Raw genomic sequence first — 24,964 nt, 5'->3', positions numbered from 1 at the left:
GAAATGTGATTATTACCTCAATAATACCATTTTCAGAATCGAATACATTTTTTCCCCAAATGTTGTTATATTTCCTGTTTACGTTGGAAATTGAGTATTGGTTTCACCTTATTATATTTATTATATTTTAATGTCAAATAAATTTTTGTATAAATTGGATAGTTCGTTTGAAGTGGGCCCGTCTAATGCCGTTTTCTTAGGGACGGAAAGAAGTATGAAATATTCATACTACGACGATATAATAGCAGTGGACGCATCAGCAGTAGCACAGGTTGTGGAAAAGTTTCGATTGTTTTTCCATTGCAACCATTGTTCGGTTGAAACAAATTGGTGAAAATTCCTATCGCCCTGATGTTATGCATTCCGCTGAATTTTCGTCCGAAAAAGATCACTCACTGCAGGTACGGAGAGAATTACATTTTTCTGTGGATGTGAGATTTTGTTTTGCACTTAAGCATTTCTTTCCACGCTAACACCAAGCACGATTAGCACATTTTTTTCTCACACGGATTGCAGGTGAACTTGGGAGACAAAATTTGGTTGTTTGTCGACCTTTCCACAAGCTATCGAATCTCACGCCTAATAAGTATTTTTTTTTTTGTAAATGTATATTGAGTTTACAATATAACATTGCTTAAAGTAAAAGAGATAATAGCTTCTGAGGGTTTTGAAGGATTTTCAATAGCCGAACTAATGGGAAAATATTAAAAAAAACATTCTCTAACCACACGGTACAGCCTTCAAAATTAGAGTAACGGCTTTGGAAAAATTGCTTGTGGTCAGTTGTTTGGTTACTTGTGCTCTCGCGAACCATTCACTTTCCAGCCACGGCATAGAGGGACGCGAAAACTGTGGGAAAACTTTCACTGAAGAAAAGAAAATCCTAACTGCGTGCACGGGCTTGGAATTGTCTTTGAAGCTTGAGGAGAGTAGCAGCAGTGTATTTTTTAAGTACAACCGTTTTTCTTTCATAATTGTGTGGTTTTTCTCAACACAGTACCTGTGTGGTTGTGTTTGTCATCCATACACCAGAAGCAGCGAAAGTAGTGAACTCTATTGATGTGGAACCTGCACTTACTGATACTTTCGTAGTATCGATAGTGTGATTATTTTCCAATGCATTGGAACGAATGAAGAATAAGTAAAGAAGTAGGGTTTATTTACGAAGCATATGATTGACTGTCGACACGGTGATCATAACGTACGATAAGAAACTGGCCGGTGGCACATTTCGTACGAACAATTCGATTGAAAACATGGGCGCAGTACAAATGAGTCGTTTGGTTGGTTTAAAATTTCAACAAAACAGCATTTTTAAATTGTCGTTTCAAGTCCTTCGAGGATCAGAACGAGGACGTTGAGGACAATCTCATATGGAATCATTTTATAGATGATGCAGCGAGTGTTCAATTGTTATTTCTAAGGTACGTGAACACTCGAGATGTGTGTGTATGTGATTAGGCAGCCAAGCAATCCGTCTATCAACGGGGTATAATACTGTAAATTCCATTTTGTTAAACAATTGCAATACAACGTGAGGAAAATGCTTCGATAACGTGATAGAAAACTAACTTACTGTCAAATGGTATTTCGTCAATTTAAATGGAGAAACGTAATCGAAAAAAGAAATTTAATTCGAACAAATCCTTGATATTTTAAACATGATATATGTGTCAACGACCACCATGCAATGGAAATTAGAAAACGATTAACATTCTTCACCGTATTACCGGGAACGGTGATTTTAATGTTTTCGTTGCTTGCGTTTTAACTCGTTTAGCATTTAGAAAAGTGCCGTTTACATCTTGGCGCCCCGTGTACACGTGATCGCATTCCTCAAGGTGAGCTTTCGTGTTTCGTTGGCCCAACACACGACACGTTGCAGGGCATAAAAATGGAACGGGCCAAACGAGTAAGGCACTGGCGTCAGATTGGACCAATTGTTGAAACCCAACTCCCCTCATGCTAACGTCCGTCTGTTGGCCATCCATACCCTTGATTTGGTGTGGGGTGCTTTTGACACGGGACTCCCGTTGTGTTCCCATTTTCCGATGCACGTTTTCGGTTCCGTTGCCCGCCTCCCCATCTCTCCCGTGTCTTCTTTTTCCACCACCCTGCACTTCCACGTGAGTATACTTTGTTCACGCTTGCCTCGGTCACGTTGACCCACGTGCACACCTACTCCTCAGGGCGAAAGGAGAAGGAGAAGAAGCGGCTACATACACATACAAAGTACACGCGAAAAGGACCAATGGAATGGAAGAGAAATGCCCCTAGCTTAATATGATGCCTTTTCGAAGGTTCACGGTGAATGTTGCATTCTGCGTTACCATTTCTTTGACGGGTTTCGTTCGTTACTGTTCTGATTTAGTATGCTGAACTGTGCTGGTCGTTGCACCGTGCAACCAGCTGTAGAAGTAGTGCGCTAAGTCGTTCGCGAAGCGTACAAAAATTTCACCGTGTCGCGTATTTTGGGTATTGTACTTAATACCGTCGATTCATTTACTACCGTGAGCGATAGTTCTGTGCTGCTTGATTGACATTATGTGTGAATTGGATCCGTGCTGTTTCTTGTTTTATTTTAAGCATAGCGCCAGCTGGTTCGAGAGGTGCAAGTGCAAAAGGATCCTTTAAATATTGTCTTCTCGGTTTCGTACAGTCACAAACTTAATCCCGTCGTGGAAGACAATTCAAAGATGACGGCGCGGAAAAGATGGTTTCCTTTCTTAATTCTGCATGCATATGTTTTTGATGCACACGTAGGGTTTTATGCGTTCCATTTTTGTTCGTTGATCGAAGGTGTTGTGTTGAAGCTTCTTATTCAATTAGGCAAATTTTATTATTACGAAAAGTATGCTTTTAAAATATGCATGTTCCTTCTATATGCAAAAAAGCCTAACATCATTTTGTGTCACTCATCTGAGCAATCATCTCTGGAGATTTAACGTTACTTTTGCAAAGAAAGGCTTCAAATAAAGATGCCTGCGCAAGTTTTCGTAACCCCATACACAAAATTCAATTCACCATTCATTCTGCAAGGTCTGGGTGGTTTTATACAGCTTTTTGTAGCTTTTTGGGAGCAGTGTGTTACGATGAAAACCCCCGCCATAAAAGAGAACAGCTCGACCTGCAGCCACTCAACTCCTATAGCTCCATGTCCATGAAAAGTATATCGCACGAAAACGGGGGTGCAACACGTGGAATATGCGCGCGAAGTGTATCGCGATAGCCTTTCCACTTGAGCAATAGTGAAATAGTCCGCCGAACAAAGGCTGCCGCTCGGAACGGCCTTTTTATCTCTGCAAGCGCGTACACATTTTCGCGAGCTCCGTTAGCTTCGCCTTTAACTGCATTGGCGAATAGTGCGCCTATAGCAAGTGAAACAATCGTTATGGATTTTTCTTCAACCGTGTAGTGTGCCTGCCCCTGTGTGCAAACTAGGTCTACCGTTGGAAGACTCACCTCAGCTTGGGCGACTTTTGTTTATGTTACTTTCGTAACTGACCGTGCACCTTGGCAGATTTTTGGTTACGATAGCATTCGTATTTCATATTTTCTACAACACACGCTCCTCTATTCGAATGGGTGGCAGTCTAGAAATAGGCTTTTCCCAGCATCTGCCTATCGGCTGGGTGGAGAGTGTGTACCCCCTGTTACGAATAATGACTCATTTGAACGAATAAAAAGCACAGTGGGAGGCTTTTCCTTATTTGGCATTAAACTGTCAAAAAGCTGGGTTTACATATGACGGATGTTTATATCGTATATTTCGTGCAAATTCTGAGTTTTGCTTCGTCACGGCTTTTCACATTTCACACCATTTCGCGCAGTTTTCAGAACAGCGTTGCCCTTTCGAAGACGCACGACAGCAGTAGTGTAGTGGTGTAGTGTGTGTTTGTGTGCAGCTGAAACAAACCAAAAAAAAAAAACAACTACATCCAGGCCATTTACGATTTTTATCACCACACGAGCGGCGCAAGCATGCGGCTTTACATTTGGTAACATTTATTTTTCTTTCATTCGCTTATTTTACCCTTTTCCGTTTCCAATCGATCATTGTGATGTCGTTGTTTTTTTTCTCCCCATTTTACCTGCTCTTATATTCTCGCTTCGCCAGTACACCTAATTGCTGTTGCTTATTAACGATGTTTTAGCCAAAGGACCTACCCTACTGTTCGAATGTTGCTTGAGAAATAAATTAAATGTGTTATAAAAACCGACCGCTATATGGAGGGATTTGAACTTAATTAACATTCAAACAAACTGATAAAAATCGTTCTTTGCACTTTCTGAATGGAATATTATCATCCCCTCTGTAACAAGCTTCGAAGCTGCCAGTTGTTACGCTTCAAAATGGGAACATAACCACATGGTTAATGCAGGACTGGAATGCCTTCGCCGGTTCGAGGTAATGTCCTTCACGATTTCGACCCCAAAATGTGGTGTAGCAGCTAGGGAACGGTGGCCCCTGACCGACTTAAAACTTTGCCCTGTAAGACAAGACCGGCGGCGGAAGGACAAGTTTTCCGGCGTACGTTCGGCAATCTGGAATCGTCCGCGTTCTCTTATGCCGTGCTCCACTTTACTCTCGTGGTCGAACCAGCAGCTCGTCCTTTTTCAGGGAAGCGCCCCACACACTGCTGGTCGCGTCGTCTCCCACGAGGAACACTCAATTTATCCACTCAATAAACCGCCACATCCTTGGCCGTGTCGAAGCGGACAAATGTAGCATAAAATATGGGGTCACAAACTTCCGACCACACACAAACCTCCCTCCCTTGCGTTGCGCTTCTCCCATTCTCGCTTCCCGGAGACTCCCGTGCCTTAGGTCATTCGATTCCGCGTGTAACAGGAAACACCGAAAGCTCCCCCAATTTCGGTTATGTACTCCTCCCACCGGGGTTAATCAGAAGGACGCGCGCGGGGCTAGAAAAATCGATCGAGATAACGTGGTGCGGGAAAATATTCAATTTGTGGGAAAACCCCGCGAGTCACATAGTTTTCCTCGTGAAATATTGTAATTCGAGCGCCGGGGGGGTTGGTCCGAAGAAGTGACCCAAAGCAAGCAAAATCCACCCCTCTGGTCACGTTCGAGAGCAGACCGACCATCGGCGTAAAGGTGGATCGATTGAACTCGTTTCTGGTTGAGTGTGTTGGGCCGGGAAATTTCGCTCCCAATAGTTTCATTCATTTTTTTTTGTACTTTCGCTTTCGATTAGATCTTTTTTTGGGGGGGAAATGGATCTCCTCGCTCCCATCGTTCGTGTTCGCATCTTTGAATTAGAAACATATCTTGACAACCGTCACGAAACTCCCCAGCACAGCCCATAGGAGGTGCGAAACGTACGCGAGCGCTTCCTGTGGCCTACATCCTGCGAGGAAAGATATGCTTGAGGAAGGAAAGGGTTCGACACGATCACCCCGTCCTTTATCGTTCATCCGCACGTACTCGTGGCCATCGTGTTTCGCAGCACCACCCGTCGTCTTCGTCATGGTCATGGGTGGCATTCGTCCTTCTGATCGAAGCGCTCTGCTCTAGCTGCTGAGGAGGCCAGTCAACTCACTCAAGCCATGGTTTTGACTCGCCTGATTTGGTGCTTCACAGGGTCCTTTTCCTCTGTGTGTGTCGGTTCACGTTAGGGGGTTTCTTTTTATTGGTATGCCATTTTGTTGCTATGTTTCCGTTGATTGAGGGATGGGCTTCTTAGCGTGCTGTGAGCGCACGAGGCTGGCGCGGGTTTTATTGCGTGACAGTAATTAAGCCCCGGGCATCGACCAGTCTCAAGGGGATAAAAATGGAGCTCCCCAGCCCATGCGGGAAACAAATACGAATAAATCCAATTATTGCACCACCATTGGCGTTTGCCACCAGAGTATCCTCTAGAAAGAACCCTAGAGAGCACGGTTACAAACTTCTGCAAATCGTACGTGAAGTTGTTAAAGCTTGTGTGGGGTTTACTAGTTTTTGCTTGAGGAAAGTCGACGATATCATTCTTCCACATTCGAATGCACATGTTTCGTTACGTTGCACTTAAAAATAGACGGAAAGTAGTATTCCAAACACCTTTACTTGAAGTGGCTTAGTTTGCACATCTGCCACCGTTTGCTTTCGGTTGTTGTTGATATATTCCTAATCTATACGGAGGTAAGAGCAAAACATGCTGCACAGCTTCCTTTGAACTGCATCTCTTAGGTGTTGTCGAATGTGTGAGTTGCTTTCTTAATCCATATATGATCGCTTTCTAGCCGTATCGCTGTTGGGTTATTTTAATGTTCTCGTACGCATACTTTTGTTCCATCTGTTCTGTGTTTTCCCCCTCTTACTCTTGGCTTATTCTAGAAGGAAGATCAAAGCGAGATTATTGTAAGCGAAAAAACATGCGAATTCGATTGTGCTATCGTGGCAGCGTTGAGTTTTATGTCTGTGTTTTTTTGTGTGTGTTAAATCCCCAATGCAAATGTTAACTTTTCTCTTGTTTTTCTTTCGCCTGTTTCTTTTCTCTCAACAGCGGTGTGCCCGGCGCAGGAGCATCGAACACAGCCGGTGGTGGCGGCGGTGGCGGAGGCGGTGGTGGTGGAGGTGGTGGCGGTGGAGCACGAGGCGGCAGCAGCATGTACTCGGCACGCCATTCGGTCAGTTCCTCCTCCGGGGTCCTGATGGTGGGCCCAAACTTCCGCGTCGGCAAAAAGATCGGCTGTGGCAATTTCGGTGAACTCAGGCTCGGTAAGTACAGCAACTGAATAAGAGGACGTACTCCAAATGGGTGGGGGGATGGATCGGAAGGATTCGGGAATTATTTATTTAGAGAGGGTGCCTGTTGGTTCCCTACGTTCCCTACGATGTTGGGAACAACTGGCAAAGTAATATCTTTGCTCCAATCTGAGCCACGTTTGTGCCAACTGCGACGGCTACTTCGGCACTACATGCCGCCAGATCGACTTGCAATCCGGAAGTGGAAGAATACAGCTTCGTCCCATCGATGGCCAGTGTGATCGGGAGAAGCAGTAACGATTGGGGAAAAGAACCGATCGCTCGTCTGTAGCACTGACGGCGCAAGCTGGTTATTTGTGACGTTGTCAGACCTGCCGTCTGCAAGTTGGACACATTGCAAGCTGTCAGGTTGGTTAGGAATTGTGATGAACCTGTATCGGCCGCAACAATGTCTTGCGCGATTTTCATCGCCGACTCGACCAACTCCTGCCACTTTCGGTTGACGCAGGTGTACGCCGTGTTTAGGATCGTACGAGCTGCACTGGAAGGATTTAGAGCATCTCCGACACACTGTTGCACGGCGTGGGTAGAACTGTTGAATTGTGCGATGATCTGTTCAAACCCTCGGTCGGTTTGATTAGCGATCGTGTCTAATCTATTCCGGACGACGGTGTTTCCAAAGTTGAGCGTTTGGTTGATGCGTTGCAAACCCTGCTCGAGAAACAGCTGTCCGAGCGTGTTCTGATAACCGACGGTGAGAAGTCGCACGATGTTGTCTAAAGCGTTGAGAGGTGCCGTTTCAAACCCTGTCATCAGCTGCTGGAAGGCGTTGGTGTAGTTGGTTGGGATCACGGGGGCAAACGATGCTTGCGAGAGGTTGAACACCTGCTGTGGATCAGCAATTGAACCGATGTTTAAGGAAACGTTCGATAAGTTGTTGGGCAGCGGGAAGACGTGGTTGTCGATTGCAATGAAGGATCCATTTGGGATATTCGAGGAACCCAACAGTGAAGGGACGTTCCAAATGTCACGACGACGACGTCGACGCCGATCAACGTTGAGTGTCAGGCCATCTATGCGAGTTCCATAGTCGTCCAGGGCAGCCACGGTGTTGATGCGATTGCCAACGGCCACCGTCACGTTGGAACGGTTAACTGCGGTTGAACCAGCGGCACTTGTTGGTACTCCAGTGTTGGAAGAAGCTCGATATGATGGAGGGTAGAAAAACAGTGGGTTGCAGTTCGTTTGTGCTGCGATAAATAGCTGTTGAAAAGGGTAAAGAAAAGGTTCCTGAGTTCTCCGTGGTGTAACGTATTGATGGCCACCTACTCCTCTACGAGTAATCTACCGTGATAACGATGGAAGGAAATCCGTTTCTAGTGAACTTGTTCATTTTCTGCCAACTTCAAAGTGAAACTGCTCACTCGCTGCTGCGGATCGTCTTTATTTATGTAGCTGGTGGATTTTTGAACCCCGCTCAGTTGTTCAAATATTTACGTTGTTCAGTATGTGTTTGCCGCGCACCGTTAGATGGTTTTATTTGCTGTTTTGATAATTTGGATCAAATGCGGTTCTTTTTGACGTCGACAGCTGCGACGGACACAACTATACAAAATTGCTCTCTGCTGCCACGTGCTCGTCAGTAACGTTCGCTGGCACGTTTCGTTCTTCGTGAAGGCGTTGTTGACATCCCGAAGTAATTTGGGATATTTCAGCCAAACTGTCCTGGGCCAGCACTACCAGGTCTTGCGCACATTGCAGAATATCAGCCTTTGCAGTGCCTAAAGCGGCTGTCACTCCGGCTGTCAATTCGCGAGCACTGTGTGACATAAGCAGTGTTTTGATGTGGACTTGATGTAAGAGCTATGGGAGAACGATAAGTGTTGAGATACTATACTCGCTTTTTTGGAGTGTGATTTTGGCAGCTTACTTACCCCTGACATGCAAGCTAGTTGATGTTCGTTGTCTGTTGCCCAAACGTCTCCGGTTTCGTTCCATTTCACCGGCGAATTCTCCACGCACAATTTGAGCTCATTTCTAAGCTTCTGTTCATCCCATTCCACTAGCTGACTGCTAATGTTACGCACAGCTTCTGTTCGAGCGTGTCTTAGCCGATCGACGTGCTTTCCAATGCACTCGTCATTATCCTTAAACATGCGCGTTGCGATGGTATCCAGGACTGCCTGTCCCTGAGCGCATCGCAACACCGCCACATCAAGCGTTAGAAGGTTTCGGTTAAGCTCGACGCCAAACGCGATGCGAATGCGATCGAGCATAGATCTCACATCGTCACCATACGCTTCCACCTCGAGAAGCTGTTCGCTAAGCGTTCCCAAACTATCGCGCTGGGTTTGATTCGCTGTGCGAAAGTATGCTTCTAAAATGGCTTCGATCCAGCCATCGGGAGCCGATGAGCCTCCACCGGAAATGAACCTTGTTGCGTCTTCACCAGCAGTTTGCAATGCGCGATAAAATTGTGCATAGCCGTGTGCTGGCAGTTGGCGGGCGTAGTTTACCTCGACGTTTGTGATGTTGGTTCCCCCGTCGTTACCAGCGGCGTTGGTGTTTTCCCGATTGCCTACCGCTATTTCTAACCCGTTTGCGGATTGATTGACAATGGGCGAAGACGACACGGTAGGAGTTGTCGCCACGGATGCGCTTGTGACCGGCCATAAGAACCACCAGCCGAAAGCAAACGAGAGTCCTGGGCACTGTCACCGTTTAATGGAACACCTTTTGTGCATTAGGTATGTCCCTCTTTTAAAGAAATGCTCTTTTGGCATACTTACATGAAGCAACAGCATGATTGTTACTAGTTTGGGAACATTCTGCGACGTCATCGTTGTCCACTGCGTTATTACGGTCTCTTACGATGTTGATGTTATTATGAGACGTTGTTTTCGATGTAATTATGCTTGGACTTGTGACGGCTGCTTCAACTTCCACGTTCGTTTAAATAGTTCACAGCTCCATTGCGAAGCATTCGAAGAGAGAACATCAGTTGCGTCGACTTTAGGCGGCTTTATGTGGTTTTATGTTTAACATATCTCCATGATAGGTGCTTGCACAAGTGCACATTTCCTCAAATGTCCTGCAGCACCAGGGCTTCATAGTTTGATTGTTTTCCCCTCATTCGGTCACGGTCACACACCGATCCGCTCGGGTTTTTCGCTCTCTCCATTTTTCACCACCCTCTCGATAGTGGTTGAAGGTCAAACTACTATGCGCATGTTAGAGTTGTCCCGTAGCCTGTTTGGTGGGTGAACATTGCTGGTTCATCTCTCCATCCGTTTATTGATTCCGCCGGCTTGCCGGAATCTGCACATTGCAAACCGGACTGTAGCCAGACTGCAAATGGGCTTGAATGCATAATGAACCACTCTCTCGCCTCGTTGCGATGCAGAGTTAATGTGATGCATGCCAAAAGCTCGAGCTTCCGTCGTTGTAACAACTGCTGTGTACGAGCTCGCGTTCTCTTGAAGGAGGACAATGCAAGCCCCCACGTAAGCGGTAACTGGTTGGATGAGAAGATAAGGCTTCTTGCGGTTGTTGACTCATTTCCATACTTTTGAACCCGTTCAACATCGGAGCTGACGGACGGATGTTTGTCTGTAATGTATGGAGTGTGTGTTGGAGTGAAGGCTTACAAAGCATGTGGAGAGGCTCTGTTACAGAGGATCTTATAGCATGAACGTTCCTCCGAACAACTTCCGTCAGTTTATCTGCTTCGTCTCGCGATGCAATCGCATGGTGGATCGGTGTCTCGGTATTTTGTCGTGCGAATGGCAAGAAAATTTCATTCATTTTTACTTTCAACGAGCGCTTTAACACCTTATGTATTTCTCGTAATCGGTGGGCTCGGTTAGTCACTCGCTAACGCTAGGACCTGCGTCTATCTCGCCGCAATCGGTCGAAAATGAAGGTTACCGTCGCCTGACTTAGGGCGGTGAAGATTTCGAACATGGTGAGGGTACAACGTTTCGATGCTCCCACCCTTCAACCTTCAAGTGGTCCCATTTACTTTTTTGTGGTTGGCCAGCAAAGCTCGAAAGCTTGTTTTGGAGCCGTTTTTGTGTCGGGGGTTTGCGGGAAACGCGGCTTAGCAAAGGAGTGTTGTACCAGATTTCCCACCCTCGAGAAAAGAGAGATTGGTCAAGTGGTTATTGGGCGCTGGTTTTTGATAAGGATCACGAACTTTGGGCGTATTTTTGTTGTTGCTGTTATTGCTTCCGATTTTTCGTTCCTTCCCGCTTCCCGAACCTAGTGCTTGGTGGACCCTCGCGTCATTTACTGCGAGTGACGTGATAAGGGACTATAAAATGGCCCCACAAAGGCAGGAACTGAAATCCCGGCTTGGCAAAGTAGGCTTTGTGAGGATGTATTGCTTCGTACATGTTGGTGTATTCGGGTGAGAACCTACTGTTCAATCGAAAAGCTTGCAGACCCCAAATATGATGAAGTTTTTAATCAGTTTTAGAATTGCGCATACAGTTTCACGTATGGAATGCAAATGGGATTTGGGTGCAGGAGTAACTTTTTACTTTGCAGCTTTTGCTGTTTTGACTGAATTTCGAGCGATACGGCGCACCTAGTCAAATCGAGAGATAAGTAAAATGTCTGGAGGAAAATAGTCGTCCTAGCTTGGTTCCCCTGCCGCAGTGCCCACATCGATCATCCACCACCAGTATCTGTGTGCCTTTTTGCTACCGTTGCAAAGCCTCCGATTCGAAGGAAGGACAACATCGTTCACATAAACTTTGCGACATCGACGAACTGTGAACAATAAAACCAGGAGATCTGAAACCAGCTCCCCAGATGATTCTGTGTTAGTAAGCCGCCCGACAGATCTTGGCTGGTGTAATCCCAATGCAATCAAGTACGATCGTTATTCAGTGCGGACACGTGGGAGGTTTTTGTCTGTTTCGATGTTTTTCCACATCGTTTCTGTCAGTATTTTAGAGGGTGGACGGCAAAAAGCGAAATTTCGGAGTTGGCATAGATGTTAAAACTCCAATTTTGCAATGCTCACAATTTTTTACTACTCCATGGTGTTGTATTAGATTAAAGACATATTTATACACAACTGTTTCTGTTCGATGGTGGCCTTTCTTTTTTGACATCTGAGAAAGGACGAATCAAGGTCAAATGTTCCAATAAGTCTGCTATAACATAATTACGCACTCACTTGCTTGCACCTTAATACGCATGTTTACGATTGACGTATATTGCAGGTGAGCAATGTTAGATAGAACAGGAAAAAAGTGAATTCGCTTCATGAATCCTGCGACTCGATAGTGGACTCCATATTTCTACGTTCGGTTTGGCCATTAAAACTCGTCCTACAAGGAAGAGCACACAATAATGGTCACGTGGCGCTTAGCAATGTGTTCCGCTGTGAACGCGGATGGAAATTGAGCGTTTCGAATTTTCTCATTAGAATAAAAGCATCATTGGGGAGTTCGTTCGACACAGAACGACTTTCGAAACGATGAAATGAGCCTTGCTGATTTGCATTTATAATCGATGGAAATGGTTTCCATCGGATGGAATTTATTGGCCTCGGTTTCCGCTCCAGAAAAGCACATACACACATACACTTTCACTGGTGGGGTATGTGAAAAACAGCTACTGTATGCGTGTACATGCGCGCACTTTTTGGTACCATATTTTACGCTTGCGGATGGTTTTTGAAAACGATTTAGGGCAACAAATGAGAGTGAAACAAATTCGACTGATGGTAGGGCACGAAAGGAATATGAGCCTCAGAAGGAAAGAAAAAAATCTGTGGCTTGCAGCAGAAGGACTCTGGGCGGGGGATGTCTGCGATCACAGCATGAAACCAAGATAGTGTGTATGTTGTTGTCGTTCCTTTGGTTTCAAGGTGATTTTGAAGGTTAGGCGGGCTTGCGAGCACCACAATCCAGGCGGAAATGGTAGACTTGGGTTTTTTCTTACCGGATCTTTTGTTGGTCGGAAATGAGAACTGTTGCGTGTGACTGCTCGAAACAGACTTCAATGGTGTGCTTGTTGAACGTATTGTATAATTAGATCATTCCAAAGCTAATTGTTTGATAAAGCACAGAGGGACACCTCTTGTAGCGCCCACAATATGTTGATTATATATGCCTAATCATTCGTTAACATGAAGGTTAATGTAGTAAACTTTTACTAGCAACTAATCTGAAAAAATGCGTTCGGGGTTTTAAAGAATTAAAAAAAAAATTGTTAAAACAGTACCGCGAATGCTATATTCAAGCAGGAAACAAAAAAAAACAAAAGAATGTATTCACACTGTACAGAAGTTAACCTACGATGGCAAAGTTGCTCGTAGACGTGGTGCATTATGTCTAACCCAATTGCGCGAGTTAACCCTGAAAGCACAGGCGTTTGCGAAAGATGATGATGTATGCATTACGTGCCTGAAGGGGGCTCTCGGTATAATGTGAAATTGTGATGGAGCTCTGGTGGGGTCTTGTGCCGCAAAAGCGGATGTGAAAGACAGCTCACCAAAGCTCAACGTTGGTCATGTTGGTCGATGATGCACATTTACCGTTTTACCGTGTCCCTCGCCTCAGATGCATATATGATGCCGTACGTAGGGAACGGAAATGGGTGGGGTAGTTGGCCTTTTCGCTACCAGCAAAATGGCGGTAAGCGTTTGTCTTTGTGTTGAATAGCTGTACAGTTCGTGATCCATGAAAAACGTTTTCTGATATACATGGAATAATGATCAAGGTGGTTGATTTTAACTCGATTATTTTAAAATGTTCTCCAGGAATTTGTTTGTTCACTTGGGCGTTTTTGTTCTTTCGTTTTGTAATATTAAAGAGATTATCATTTATATATAAATTTAAAATAATATGAGCATGCTATATCCGCTCGGGTTGAAAGAATGCGTTTATAATTGTTTATCCTCACGTTTACTTCTATTCTAAGCAATAAATAACCATTGTACAACTATGTTTTCTTCTTCGTTCGTTTTATTGCAGGGAAAAACCTATATAACAATGAACACGTAGCAATAAAAATGGAGTCAATGAAATCAAAAGCACCACAATTACACTTAGAGTATAGGTTTTACAAATTGCTAGGGGCACACGGTAAGTACACCAAACGATTTACTTATTGATAGCTTTATTTTTGCATCATTTATTGAGTGCTTTTCACCATACACAAGTCCACACAATTTTTGGCTTACATAAATTTACGCGACGTATCCTATCGCGTCAAACACAACTTTTCTGTGACCTACAAAGCTTTACGTACTGTTGGTTGTAGTTCCTTGTTGTTTTCCCCTACGTTCCTTTTCCTAATTCCAGTTTGTTGCGATTTTGGTAATTACTATGCATTAATTGATAATCCAGATCCAATAAACATCCAGATCCAGATCCCCTAAACCATATTTTAGGGAATACAGTGTGCATCTTTGTAGGCATATTTTCCTTATCAGTTGTTCGGCATAAATCTGAACAACTTTCTACGTAGTTGTAGTACTACGAGAATTAAACTTAATTGACTTTGATTCTATCAGATGATGTGAAATTCTTTTTAGTTTATTTTTATTGGTTAGTCTGTCTTTATTGCATGAATTACAAACTATATATCTCTTTGGAAAATATAGCGCACCATAATCCTTAAAATACGGTGATTTACAATTTTTCTTCATTTTTGAATCATCTGTTAAATGTGTTAAATTGTGTTTGATGTTGATGTTTGGGCTAAGAGAGTTGAGTGAGTGTATTTCTTCACTTTACATCCTATTTCCCATTATCCCACAACAATTCTTTCGCTGTCACTTCTCACTGTTGTACGTTATGTTTGCGATTTCTCAGCTATGATAAATACTCCATACACGTGGTACTCTTTCTGAAAGACGCATGCTACGCTAGTGTCGAATATTGTTCGGTATAACTTTTATTTGTTTAAACGATGGAATGCAATTGAATGCGTTTTAGGTTTATTTAACATTTGCTTAATCTTGACATGTGTCCTCTACACCGAAATGTAATTGATTTTTGCTTAGAAACATAAACGTATAAAAAAAATCTTTTAATTTTTGATATCGATGATGGGCGTACCAGGCAGATACAGGATGAGGTTACGGAGAGAAGTGCAGCAAACACTGTTGTGCTTATTGCGATGTTTGTGTATTTAAAGAAATAATTTTTGATTACTCCTCTTCAGTTTCTTCTTATGTACGATTTTGTGCTTGTTATAGTTCTTCCTGTAGATTATAGAGCTTTAGATTTTGTTTTAATAATTCATGTCTTTTATGTACAAAAGATTTGTTTTACTCTTTAGCAGCATTCTATTTATTTTTGAAAATAAATTCGATAACGAAGAGTTTTAAATTTTCTGTTGATGATTTCCCTTCTGAACTATTATTGAAGTGGTTTTTCCCAATGCATTTTCATCTGTTATTGAGATGTAAAAATGATTACCATAATTCCCTTTTATTGATCCTTAACCAATTTGCATTGTTTTTTGTTCATGTGTTGTGCATATTAAACGTAGGGAAATGAGAAAACGAAAGTTAAAATCTCGTTTGCATTATTTTGGTTCATGTGTTGTGTAAATGTGTTTTTGAAGTTTACGAAAATGTTTCATGCATTTATTGGTTTTTATTTCAAGAAACCTGCATTGAATCTTCATATCACAAATTTCATTGTTTGTGCGATCAAGCATCGCTTTATCAATATTTTTTTAAACACATTACCTGTCATCTTATCATTTACTGATCTATGTTTCTCTTCTACTTACATTTGATTGTGTTGTGTCGTGTGATCGCAACTATTTTCATCACCCCGTCCTTCCATTCCTTCCGTTTCCCGCTCTTCTGCGCACAAACTGACCTACAACAGATACACAGTCCCCACCGGAAGGGATCCCGCGAGTGTATCATCTCGGCACGTGCGGCGGCCGGTACAACGCAATGGTACTGGAACTGTTGGGACCATCGTTAGAAGATCTTTTTACGTTATGTGGAAGGAAGTTTTCCTTGAAGACTGTACTGATGATTGCTAAGCAGCTAGTAAGTTACGAGTCGCGCTCCCCACGCTCACTGCATTGGTGTACAAAATTTGTTTTCCACTTCAAACCGCTCCGATAATTTGTTTCTCCACATTGCCGTCCAACATCGTGATGCACCAGCATCGTCATCACCATGCAAAGGCTAAAAGTTATTACAGCATTACAAGCTATCTTCGAATTCATCCGATTCATTCTCTTCCTCTCTCTTTCTCTCTCAATCTCTCTCTGTTTCTGACCTTCCATTTCTTTTTTTTCGATTAATAGTTTTACATAGTGTTTGTTTCGTTACTCATGAACAAAATCCCTGACTTGCTGGTAGCGAAAATTGCTTAAATTATATTCAATTTTACTAGTGTTTTGTATTGGAATGATAGAAACGAATCGAAAATAAACAAAAAACGACGATCGACGACAAATAATTGAAGCCCGCTATATCTGTGTCATACGGAATATGCTTTATTGTGCTACATGCAATTTTCATCCTTCATTGCGCTTGAAAAGTTTATTTGTTTTAATGCTCCGTTGACGCCTTTCGCCAATTGCTCAGGGAATCAAATGACATTTATGACATTCTTTGGACGTTTATAAAACTTGTAACTACCGGACTGCGATATATATTTTCTACAGAAGTCAAAACAGGCAATTATCTTTTGCTATACAGCGCAGAACGATTAAGCCGTTTGACATAATAATTTATTTTGTACATATTAGCTGATAGATACAATTGATGCTCAGATTACATTCTCCATAAGCTTAAAGTGTTATTGTTATTTTTATATTATATGCTATAGCTATTTTATTGATATTTTTCTGTTTATCGATTTTGTATTTATATTTCTTGGCTTAATATACGACAAGTCGCTGTGCTTTCTTTTTGGATCTTATTCTAACTTTGTGATGGCTTATGCGCAAAGATCAGTTTAAGATAATTCCATTTTAAGATTATTAATTAGCGTGATGATTTGTTGTGAGCTAAATCGAATCAAGCATCCATATATAGAATATTATATGAGTTTTCATGAACATTCTTTTGAATATTTGCGATTTAATCTCAGGGTTCATTGTGATTAAATACTTTGATAGTTATCTATTCACTAGTATACAAATATTGTGTGTTTGTTGCTGTTTCATATTGTTTGATTTATTTATTCTAACATTAATTGGATATTCAAATGACGCGTTGCGAAATGTGCGTTACTTTTAATTTATTGTATTATCTATATGGGGAGGTTTTGATATATTTCATGATTCAGGCTTTGAGTTTTGCTCTGCGAATGAAATGGCAAACTTTTGTAACATTTTTTTTTATTTTGGGTGATTTGAAAACATTAGTGTAATGACTTTATCTACAGTTGGACAAACAAAGCCATTATTTCACTTTTAAGTTAAATTATTGGAGATCATTTTGTATGCTATTTTCCATGTGTAACAGCTCGGATGAAAAAGCGAAGTAGTAGCTATTAACCATAATTCATTTTCATTTACTTTTTATTTTATATCCTTTTCCGACGAATCTATGTTCTTCGAATATGCTAAAACTGAACTACCATCACATCAAATCACACCACCAACCAATCACTATCATTATCCTTCCACCCGCGAGATATAGCTCCACGATGTTCGGGATCTAGTGACTATGAATTTACATTCGTTTACCGTTTGCTAATCGGTGCTTATTTACGTTCATCATCGTGGAAAAAAATTAACCTCAAAATACTTATCCACTCTCTGGTGTGTCTGTTGTATTGCATCGTTGGACTGTCTATGATATAAAATTGCATTAAACGACTGGGGTTGTGTAACTTTGTTCTGGCATCAATTATCTTTTGATTGTCACGCATTTATTGGATTGCTCTTAGACTTTATCTTTATATTCAATAAAAATCGATCCTATGTGCTGCTAATTTCTCTGAATAATAGATTAAATCGATTGGACTTTAATTTTGTTCTTTAATGAAATTGTTGAAGTTTTTTTGTTTTGATCGGTTAATTCTCTTTATTTATCAAATGCTGTGAAATAGTAATATAATCTTTATCAATTGTCGAAGATTTTGTTTAACTTGAGATTTTTTTTCGTTTGTTGCATAACGTTTTTAACTGCCCTCTTATTTGAATAACTCCAGTAAATGTTTACGGAATGTCGACCTTCCCATAACGAAAAAGTTGTTTAAACGCTTTCTCAAAGCAATGAATTTATGGAAAGCTTGATTGTTAAATTGATTAGTTAATGAATATTAAACAACGTTGGTCCCTTCGTGTTATAAGTACGATAGAAACAATGACAAACTTTATCGTTTCGCGTATCTTTATGCTATCGTGTACATTTAATAGTAATTAAATATTGTACGTCTCATTATTTTCCAACACGTTCCACACACACATAATACCTCTCACTTTTCGAGTGTTGTTAGTGTTTTCCACTCCACTCCCATTGTTGTCAATCCGCGTTAGCCGAATTTACTTATGGTAAAGCTATACGGGTGATGTATACAAACTTCTTGACTTTGCACAATCTAACGTATAATATTCATTCTTATTTCTGCCTGCTGCCCGGTGCGAACGGTACTGAATAGTTTAGTTTTTTCTTAACATTAAATATCGACATGTTCTGCTGTATGGAGATTCTAGCCGTAATTGTTATCATTCTTATATTTTTCTATTCCATTATCTATTTTCCTTTAATTATTCACTCTCTTCCCTTATTTTTTTCTTTGTTCTCCACAATTGCAAATCTACGTGTTCTTCTCTATATCCTATATTTTGCATTTAAAATGCATCTTCTGTGCAGTTTTGTGCATTCGAATTGATTTGTTTATCTTTATGAATATCTCTATTAATCCATACAAAAACCCCCCCATTTGCTGTTGGTTATTCTTGGCAACCCGATCAACTCCACTGCCGTTCCGTTGGAATTGATATTACGGAACTGGATAAATGTATAAATTTCTTTTTTAAAAATCATACAAAACACTCACAAATGATGCGTTCACGTTTACACATGTTTGCATTGTTGCATTCGCGATAGTTTTTTTATCTCTCTTCTTCTACCTTCCCTTCTCTGTTTGCCCACATCAACGCGTGTATGCGCATCTCTCTTGATTTGGTGTATGTGTGCGCGCGTGCGTGTGGCTCAACCGCTCAACCGACCGCCACGGCTCTAGCGGAAGGAATACCGGAGGTTTACTACTTCGGGCCCTGCGGCAAATACAATGCACTAGTTATGGAATTGCTTGGCCCGTCGCTCGAAGATCTGTTCGACTTGTGCGGCCGGCGGTTCTCGCTGAAGACAGTACTGATGATAGCAATACAATTAGTAAGTAGATACGAACGAGACGCTAGAGAACGGTGCTAGTAGTTTATCCCTTTTTTCACGGCGTTTGTGGTGTAAAATATAGATTACCATATATTTTTTCAGTACATTTCTCACTCTTCTGTTTCATCTCAAATATTTTCATCTTATTTTACTTCGTTTACATTTCTGCTAAAAAAAGCAGCTTATGTTAGTTTCAGTTTCCATTGATGAGCTTTCATCCGAAAGCATATCCCGTCGACATAAGCTTATTACTATGTATCTTACTCGATAATGTTTTGTACGATATAATCAGATATAACCAATTTCATATGTAAATTTTTGATATTTCTTTTTGCGAGGGTTGGGCGAAACTCAAGCTCATTTTGTTTTTTGAAGAATATATACAAGTGTCGATGATAATTTTTCATTTCTGTACAGTCTTGTTCTGTACAGTCTATCTTTATCATGATAATTAACATTACTACTGACGGTATCATTCGTTACTTCATTAACATTACTCTTAATGACAAAGACTTTCTAGGTGCTGTTATTACTACTACTTCGCTTATCAGCCATGTTATGTTATGTTTTTGTTCGTTTGCCATCCTGTTAATCGAATAATACTGTTCGAAAAAAAAATTAAATTATTATAATTATAATAGATTATATTTCAATTTTAGCTGCTGTGAAATAGATATTATAAGCATTTTTTATATTGCCACGATCATCAATATTTGAATATATATTAATTAAATTAAAATATCAATTACGTCAACTGAAATTACGGTATGTTCATTGAAACTTAACTTTGCGTGTTGTGTTGTTTTATGTGTATTTTTCTTGAAAACGTGACTTTCCAAACACCGGCTTATGGTGTAATGCGAACTTACCTGCCACCGCTTTCGCAGACTATTCGCTATTCGTTGTGCCCGTAGGGCTAGTAATTTTCCAATTTAAATCTAATCCTCATCGCCAACATGTTTGTTTCATTTTGTCACGTGTGCTGTAGCATAGACCAGGCGAAATGAAGCGAGATAGTACATAAAATCCACTTCACTAAGGTCAAACACCAAACGAGGGGCTTGCTTTGGAACCGACCCCGTCACGCTAAATCAAAAGTCGGCAATCTTTGCCCAGCACTTCATCCCTACCGTGGCAAGTGCGCGCTCTATTAATCCAATTACGGATAGAATAAATTGCGCTTCCACCGTTGGCTTCTCGCGTGGCAGGTTGTGCGTTTTCTGTTTGTCACAGTATGCCTGTGAACACACGCGCGCATATGTTCTCGACACATCTGTAGCATTTGAAGATGATTCAATTTAAAGTTTCCTGTTTTAACGGTGGTGTAAGTCCGCGCTACAGCTATACTAGGCTTTTATGCGGTTTGTGTGTTGGGACTGTTCCTTTAGATTTCGCTACTGTGACGTAATTGGGTATGCTGTTGGCGTGGTTTCGAAAAAAGCTTCAATTTGGCAGTGTTCTTCTTTTTTTGTTTATTTTACCACTAGGTTTTATTTTTTGCTTTGTACATATAATTGCATTTAATGGAATAAATATATTATTTCCACCAATAAATCTTAAAAGGACACATCAAAACGTAACTGACGAAAGTAGTCCACAACTTTTCAAGCATTGAGTTTTATTTATTTTATCTTCTCGGTACTTTGCACAGCTTCTGGATTGCTTACTTTTGCGTTTGGCGAATCTGGGATGTGCTCAATCTGATATGCAAATCGTTGCATCATTATGCGTAACGAGCTCCCATCTGCTGCCACAGTCAAATCTACCATGAGGCACTCATCGCAATCCAACGATTTGCTACAAATGATATTTGCTTTCATAATTATAAACACGAGTTGTCTGATATTTGGTACAGATTTTGTACAAAAAATGAATGATATATGTATTCATCTTTCTTATGCAATATTTTGTCGTTGATCAAATTATAAACCAAGTAATCTTTGATTTAAAAAAAGCAATATCATTTCTATTGTTAGTCGTTGGACACTTTGCATCCTTGTTTAACTTACGAATATTATCGCTTTTAAAAAAAGATACGATTATTTCGCATGTGTTGTTAGCGAAGGAAGAGATTTCTTTACGTAAAGACATATTTTCCAATTTTTTCCTAACGTCGTTTCGGGTTAGAATGCACAATATTGAGCAAGCTATCTACAAGCTCAATCCAACAGAGGGACCCAGTGCTGGCAGCAAAACGAACATGGTATTCTGCAAAAAGCAGCACCCCCCTGATTGTTCCTGCTTCTAGTGTGGCATGCTGTTTTGCATAACATTTTCCGGTGCAGATATTCAGCTGGCTTGCTTGCTATAACACTGGTTTGGGGAACGACACATCGTGAAAGCACGATTGCTAGCAGAGTTGACCTCTGGAAGATAGAAGGAAACAGTAACAAGCAGTGTAAGGTTATAAATTACGATGGTAGAGAACAAGTAATAGCAAATCCCATGTCCTTGGCCGATCGTAAGCTTCGGAAGCCTACCGGATGTATATGTAAAGACAGATATTAAGAAGGTTCCAGTACTTTTGCCAGTTGGAATGGATGGCAAATGTCTATGTAGGATTTGGACAAGAAATTAGCATGATTTCGTATACTTACATCATACTTGGAGAAAATATTTAAAAGTTCGGGTTTACAAAGCTAGTGATTTAAGTTCTCTTCCGCTTTCTCGAGCCCGTTCTTAATTCCCATCGAACAGCCGCTAGAACATGATACGATGAAGATTGTACGGCACAAGTAACGTGTGTTTGTTGTTACCTTCTGGAGGGGATGAAGGTGTTTTCTCTCTTAGCTAGATAAATCGAATACAGGTCAAAATCGTACTCTACCGCTGGTAAGGATGTCACCTTGCTATAGCAAATCGAAAAAAGTTGTCCTAGGACGCTTTCACGTGTGTATGCGTGCAAGTAATACACACGTCGTCCTTACCCATGTGTCCTCGCTTGATAAATTTGCCGGATCCGTTGGGCTCAAGGCAGGTGTTGGTTTTTTTTTCGTGCCGCATTCAATTTCCTTTGCAGCTCCGACAATGTTGCATGTCAACGTGTGGGAGTTGCATTTAAAAACGAATGAAACAAATGGAAATTGAAATGAACGCCTCGCGATTCCCTTTGACTGCCTCCAAAACTGTTCAGCATACCCTTGGACTATTTTTATCGTCCGTGGTGGTGCTCTACGCCCGCGAGGACGGCGATGATATGCAGAATGTGTCCCGCTCAGGGTAGTCCAGACTTGCACCTGGTCGAGGCGCCGAGAGGTCGTTAAGTGAATTGATTTTTCACTGTCAGTGTCAGTGTTTGCGATTGTTATGACTTCTGCTTGTACCATTGTAGAGTGATTTCGATCGATATATATATGCATAAAAAGACGCCGTTTTTGTGCATCAGCGTCGTTGGTATATTATATTTTGCTAAGTTACCAGCTGTTCATTTGCAAAAAAAGGATCCTAAACTTTTCTTTATTTTTGGAAATTGTATCAGTATTTTAGCCAGCCTTTGGGCTAAATTTTCCAATACAATCAATTGTTTGACGGAATTTAAGAAGCGATCGTGGGATTTTTATATCCCGCTTCTCAGATTAATTCTAGAGTTCCAAGTTTATTGAGCTACAGAGACACTAATTCCTTAAAGCGATGTTAAAAGGGTGATGGGACGATTAAAGATGTATACCATGATTGTTATTTGTGTGCTTTTATGCTGTTCATTAATGGATCCGCGAGGACGAGGTTTGTCAGCGTAAGATATCATATTAGGTTTTAGAGAAAAAAAGGATAGAAAAATATCTCCGCATGTGTGATGAGCAGCGGTAAGAAACAGCCGTTGAGAATAAAAAAAAGGAATGCGCAGTAGCGGGCTTTTTTTTGCTTCAACATTTCATAATGACATTTACTATCGATTTTTATTTTAACTTTCGTTAGTAATGTGATTTGAGAGGCTTCCCGCATCTCCTTCATCGATCGATAGCGAGCCTGGTGTTCATGAACTCGGTGCCAGGAGAAAGCAAGTAAGAATTATAATATTTTAATGGGAAAACGATCCCGTATCGACGAACGCGCAAAGTGCGTCCTAGGAAGGTGGAAAAACGTATCCATCATAAAAGTAGTATCATCACCACCTGCTTCCGCACATCAACGCTTTTGCTAGTGGACATCCATGGCCGCGCTTTTATTGCCGAAAAAAAGAAAAGAAGACGACAACACGGGCAAAAATGTAAGCGACCGGAAATGCTATGCATACTTGATTATGTCCGTGTGTGCCGTTGGGTTTCGGCCGAGGGAAATATTGATTGAAGAAATGGAAATGATGAGTTCCCATTACACACGCTTCTCCGGCATTCGTTTTCCGCACTAGTTCGTGACACGGCAATGCCGCACGGGAATTTAACCTTTTTTTTCTGTGCATATGTCTTACGCAAAAAAAAAACAACTCCACTTGAATATCGAAAGAGCACGGCATTGAGCTAGAACGACGAGAGCAGGAGCGAAGGAGACAAATGTAGTCAAGAGGACGATAAACCGATATTTACCGGCTGTGGTAGGTAGTGGGTGGTGGTTATTTCCACCTATCCTCTTGCTTTTGGATATCTTCGACGAAACATCGGCACGTCTGGTGGACGCGAAGGAAGAAAAAAAAGGTCGTTATTGTATGCGTTTCTATGGGCTAAATTTAGAACACGTGTTCAATGTGAGTCCACACGGTACCGGAGAGATGTGCGCGTAGGAGTCTCGCATCGCGAATAAAATGAAGAAAACAAGCACGAGGTATGAGCGAAGGAAAAAGAAACGTTTTCTTAAGAGGTACGTATCTTATGTAGAGTTAGAGCGTAGACTCCTCCTGGGAAACCTCCAACAACACTTCTCGACCACTTTTGGACTCGAGCGGTGATTTTAGCTAAGAAAAAAAATGTTAGCCTAGGTTAAATTACTGTCTATTTAGACCGTCGTCGTCGACGAAACCAATGGAAGGAAAACGAGTTTCGTGCGATTTAATTCGTTGGCAGAAACGGTGTGATTTAGTTCAGGAATAGACAAAATAATTTTTTCTAACAAACTGTGAATGTAGCAATGGTTCGCTCCTTTCGTATGCCAGTACGATGAAAGTGTATGTTTTGAAAACATTCTGTTACTAATTTCATGAAAGCTAAATTAATGTATTAATGTACAACGTAACTTTCTCGGTGTCGTTATATTCGCAGCGAGAATATTGCATTTGTAAATATACTGTATAGTGCCGAGGTAAGTTAAAACTAGCGTACAATTACGAATCGTAGTTCGGCATCACATAATGCGTTAATTTAATGTTGTGAGTTTGGTTAGAGTCATTGGAGGTCACTGCAGACACTGGCCGAGAGGAAACGGCTACGAAACGATACAAAATCTTCGTCGGACCCTTTCTAAGCGCATAGAGCAACAATTAGCACACAATTAGTGGAAGGTTAACATTTATTCCCATCTCTCCGACCAGCAACAACATGGCCATTTTCCATCGTGATTGCTTGCCCGTCGTTCGTGGTCGTTTGGGGGAGTTGTTTTTTTTTCATGTTAAACTGGTCGTTTGTTTTCTTTCCCTATTTACACACACCCTCCGTTGCATCTAAATGGTTCATTTTGCCGTTGGAACCATATTAGCGCTCGGTCGCTTCTGGGGAAATGGCGCTTTTGAACGGCATTGATGGGAGGCTGTGTGTACAAAAAAAAAAACAAAAAATTAAGGCTATGAAAATAAATTTTCTCTTTCGCGTGCCCAGGGGCGCGCAGGTTGACATTAACCAAACGAAACGCTCAAATTAGCACCCCCAATTGGGTGTGGATAAGGTATATGTGGGCGACTTAAATTTCCTCCGACTTGCAAATGAAAGTCAAAAATGCACTCACCTGCGGGCGAAGGAAAGTTTGTCGATAACTGCTGGGGG

The 24,964-nt window shown here is 41.4% G+C and overlaps 2 protein-coding genes across 9 annotated transcripts in view; one reads left to right on the top strand and one right to left on the bottom strand.

Moving 5' to 3' along the window:
• The first annotated feature begins 6,520 nt into the window (after positions 1 to 6,520).
• The window catches only part of LOC128720148 (casein kinase I), a 34,191-nt gene continuing 15,747 nt past the window's right edge, over positions 6,521 to 24,964 (top strand). For 6 of the 8 annotated variants that reach the window (XM_053813800.1, XM_053813799.1, XM_053813798.1 and 3 more), the window contains exons 1-3: positions 6,546 to 6,724; positions 13,702 to 13,812; positions 18,904 to 19,055. In XM_053813800.1, coding sequence (XP_053669775.1) covers positions 6,613 to 6,724; positions 13,702 to 13,812; positions 18,904 to 19,055 — 375 coding nt within the window. In that variant the 5' untranslated portion in view covers positions 6,546 to 6,612. Of the gene's footprint in view, positions 6,725 to 13,701; positions 13,813 to 15,573; positions 15,744 to 18,903; positions 19,056 to 24,964 lie in introns of all 8 variants that reach the window. The other 2 variants (XM_053813795.1, XM_053813797.1) reach the window with 2 other exon arrangements.
• LOC128720150 (uncharacterized) lies at positions 6,696 to 8,117 on the bottom strand. The gene is made up of 2 exons (XM_053813804.1): positions 8,061 to 8,117; positions 6,696 to 7,975 (listed from the first exon to the last, which is right to left on the bottom strand). The coding sequence occupies exons 1-2, from the start codon at positions 8,103 to 8,105 to the stop codon at positions 6,836 to 6,838; spliced, it is 1,185 nt and encodes a 394-aa protein (XP_053669779.1). The 5' UTR covers positions 8,106 to 8,117; the 3' UTR covers positions 6,696 to 6,835.

This window comes from Anopheles nili, chromosome 2 (genome assembly GCF_943737925.1).
Source record: "Anopheles nili chromosome 2, idAnoNiliSN_F5_01, whole genome shotgun sequence".
Lineage (NCBI taxonomy): Eukaryota > Metazoa > Arthropoda > Insecta > Diptera > Culicidae > Anopheles > Anopheles nili.
Note: the sequence above shows the minus strand (reverse complement) of the source record. Positions and strands in the feature narration are given on the sequence as shown.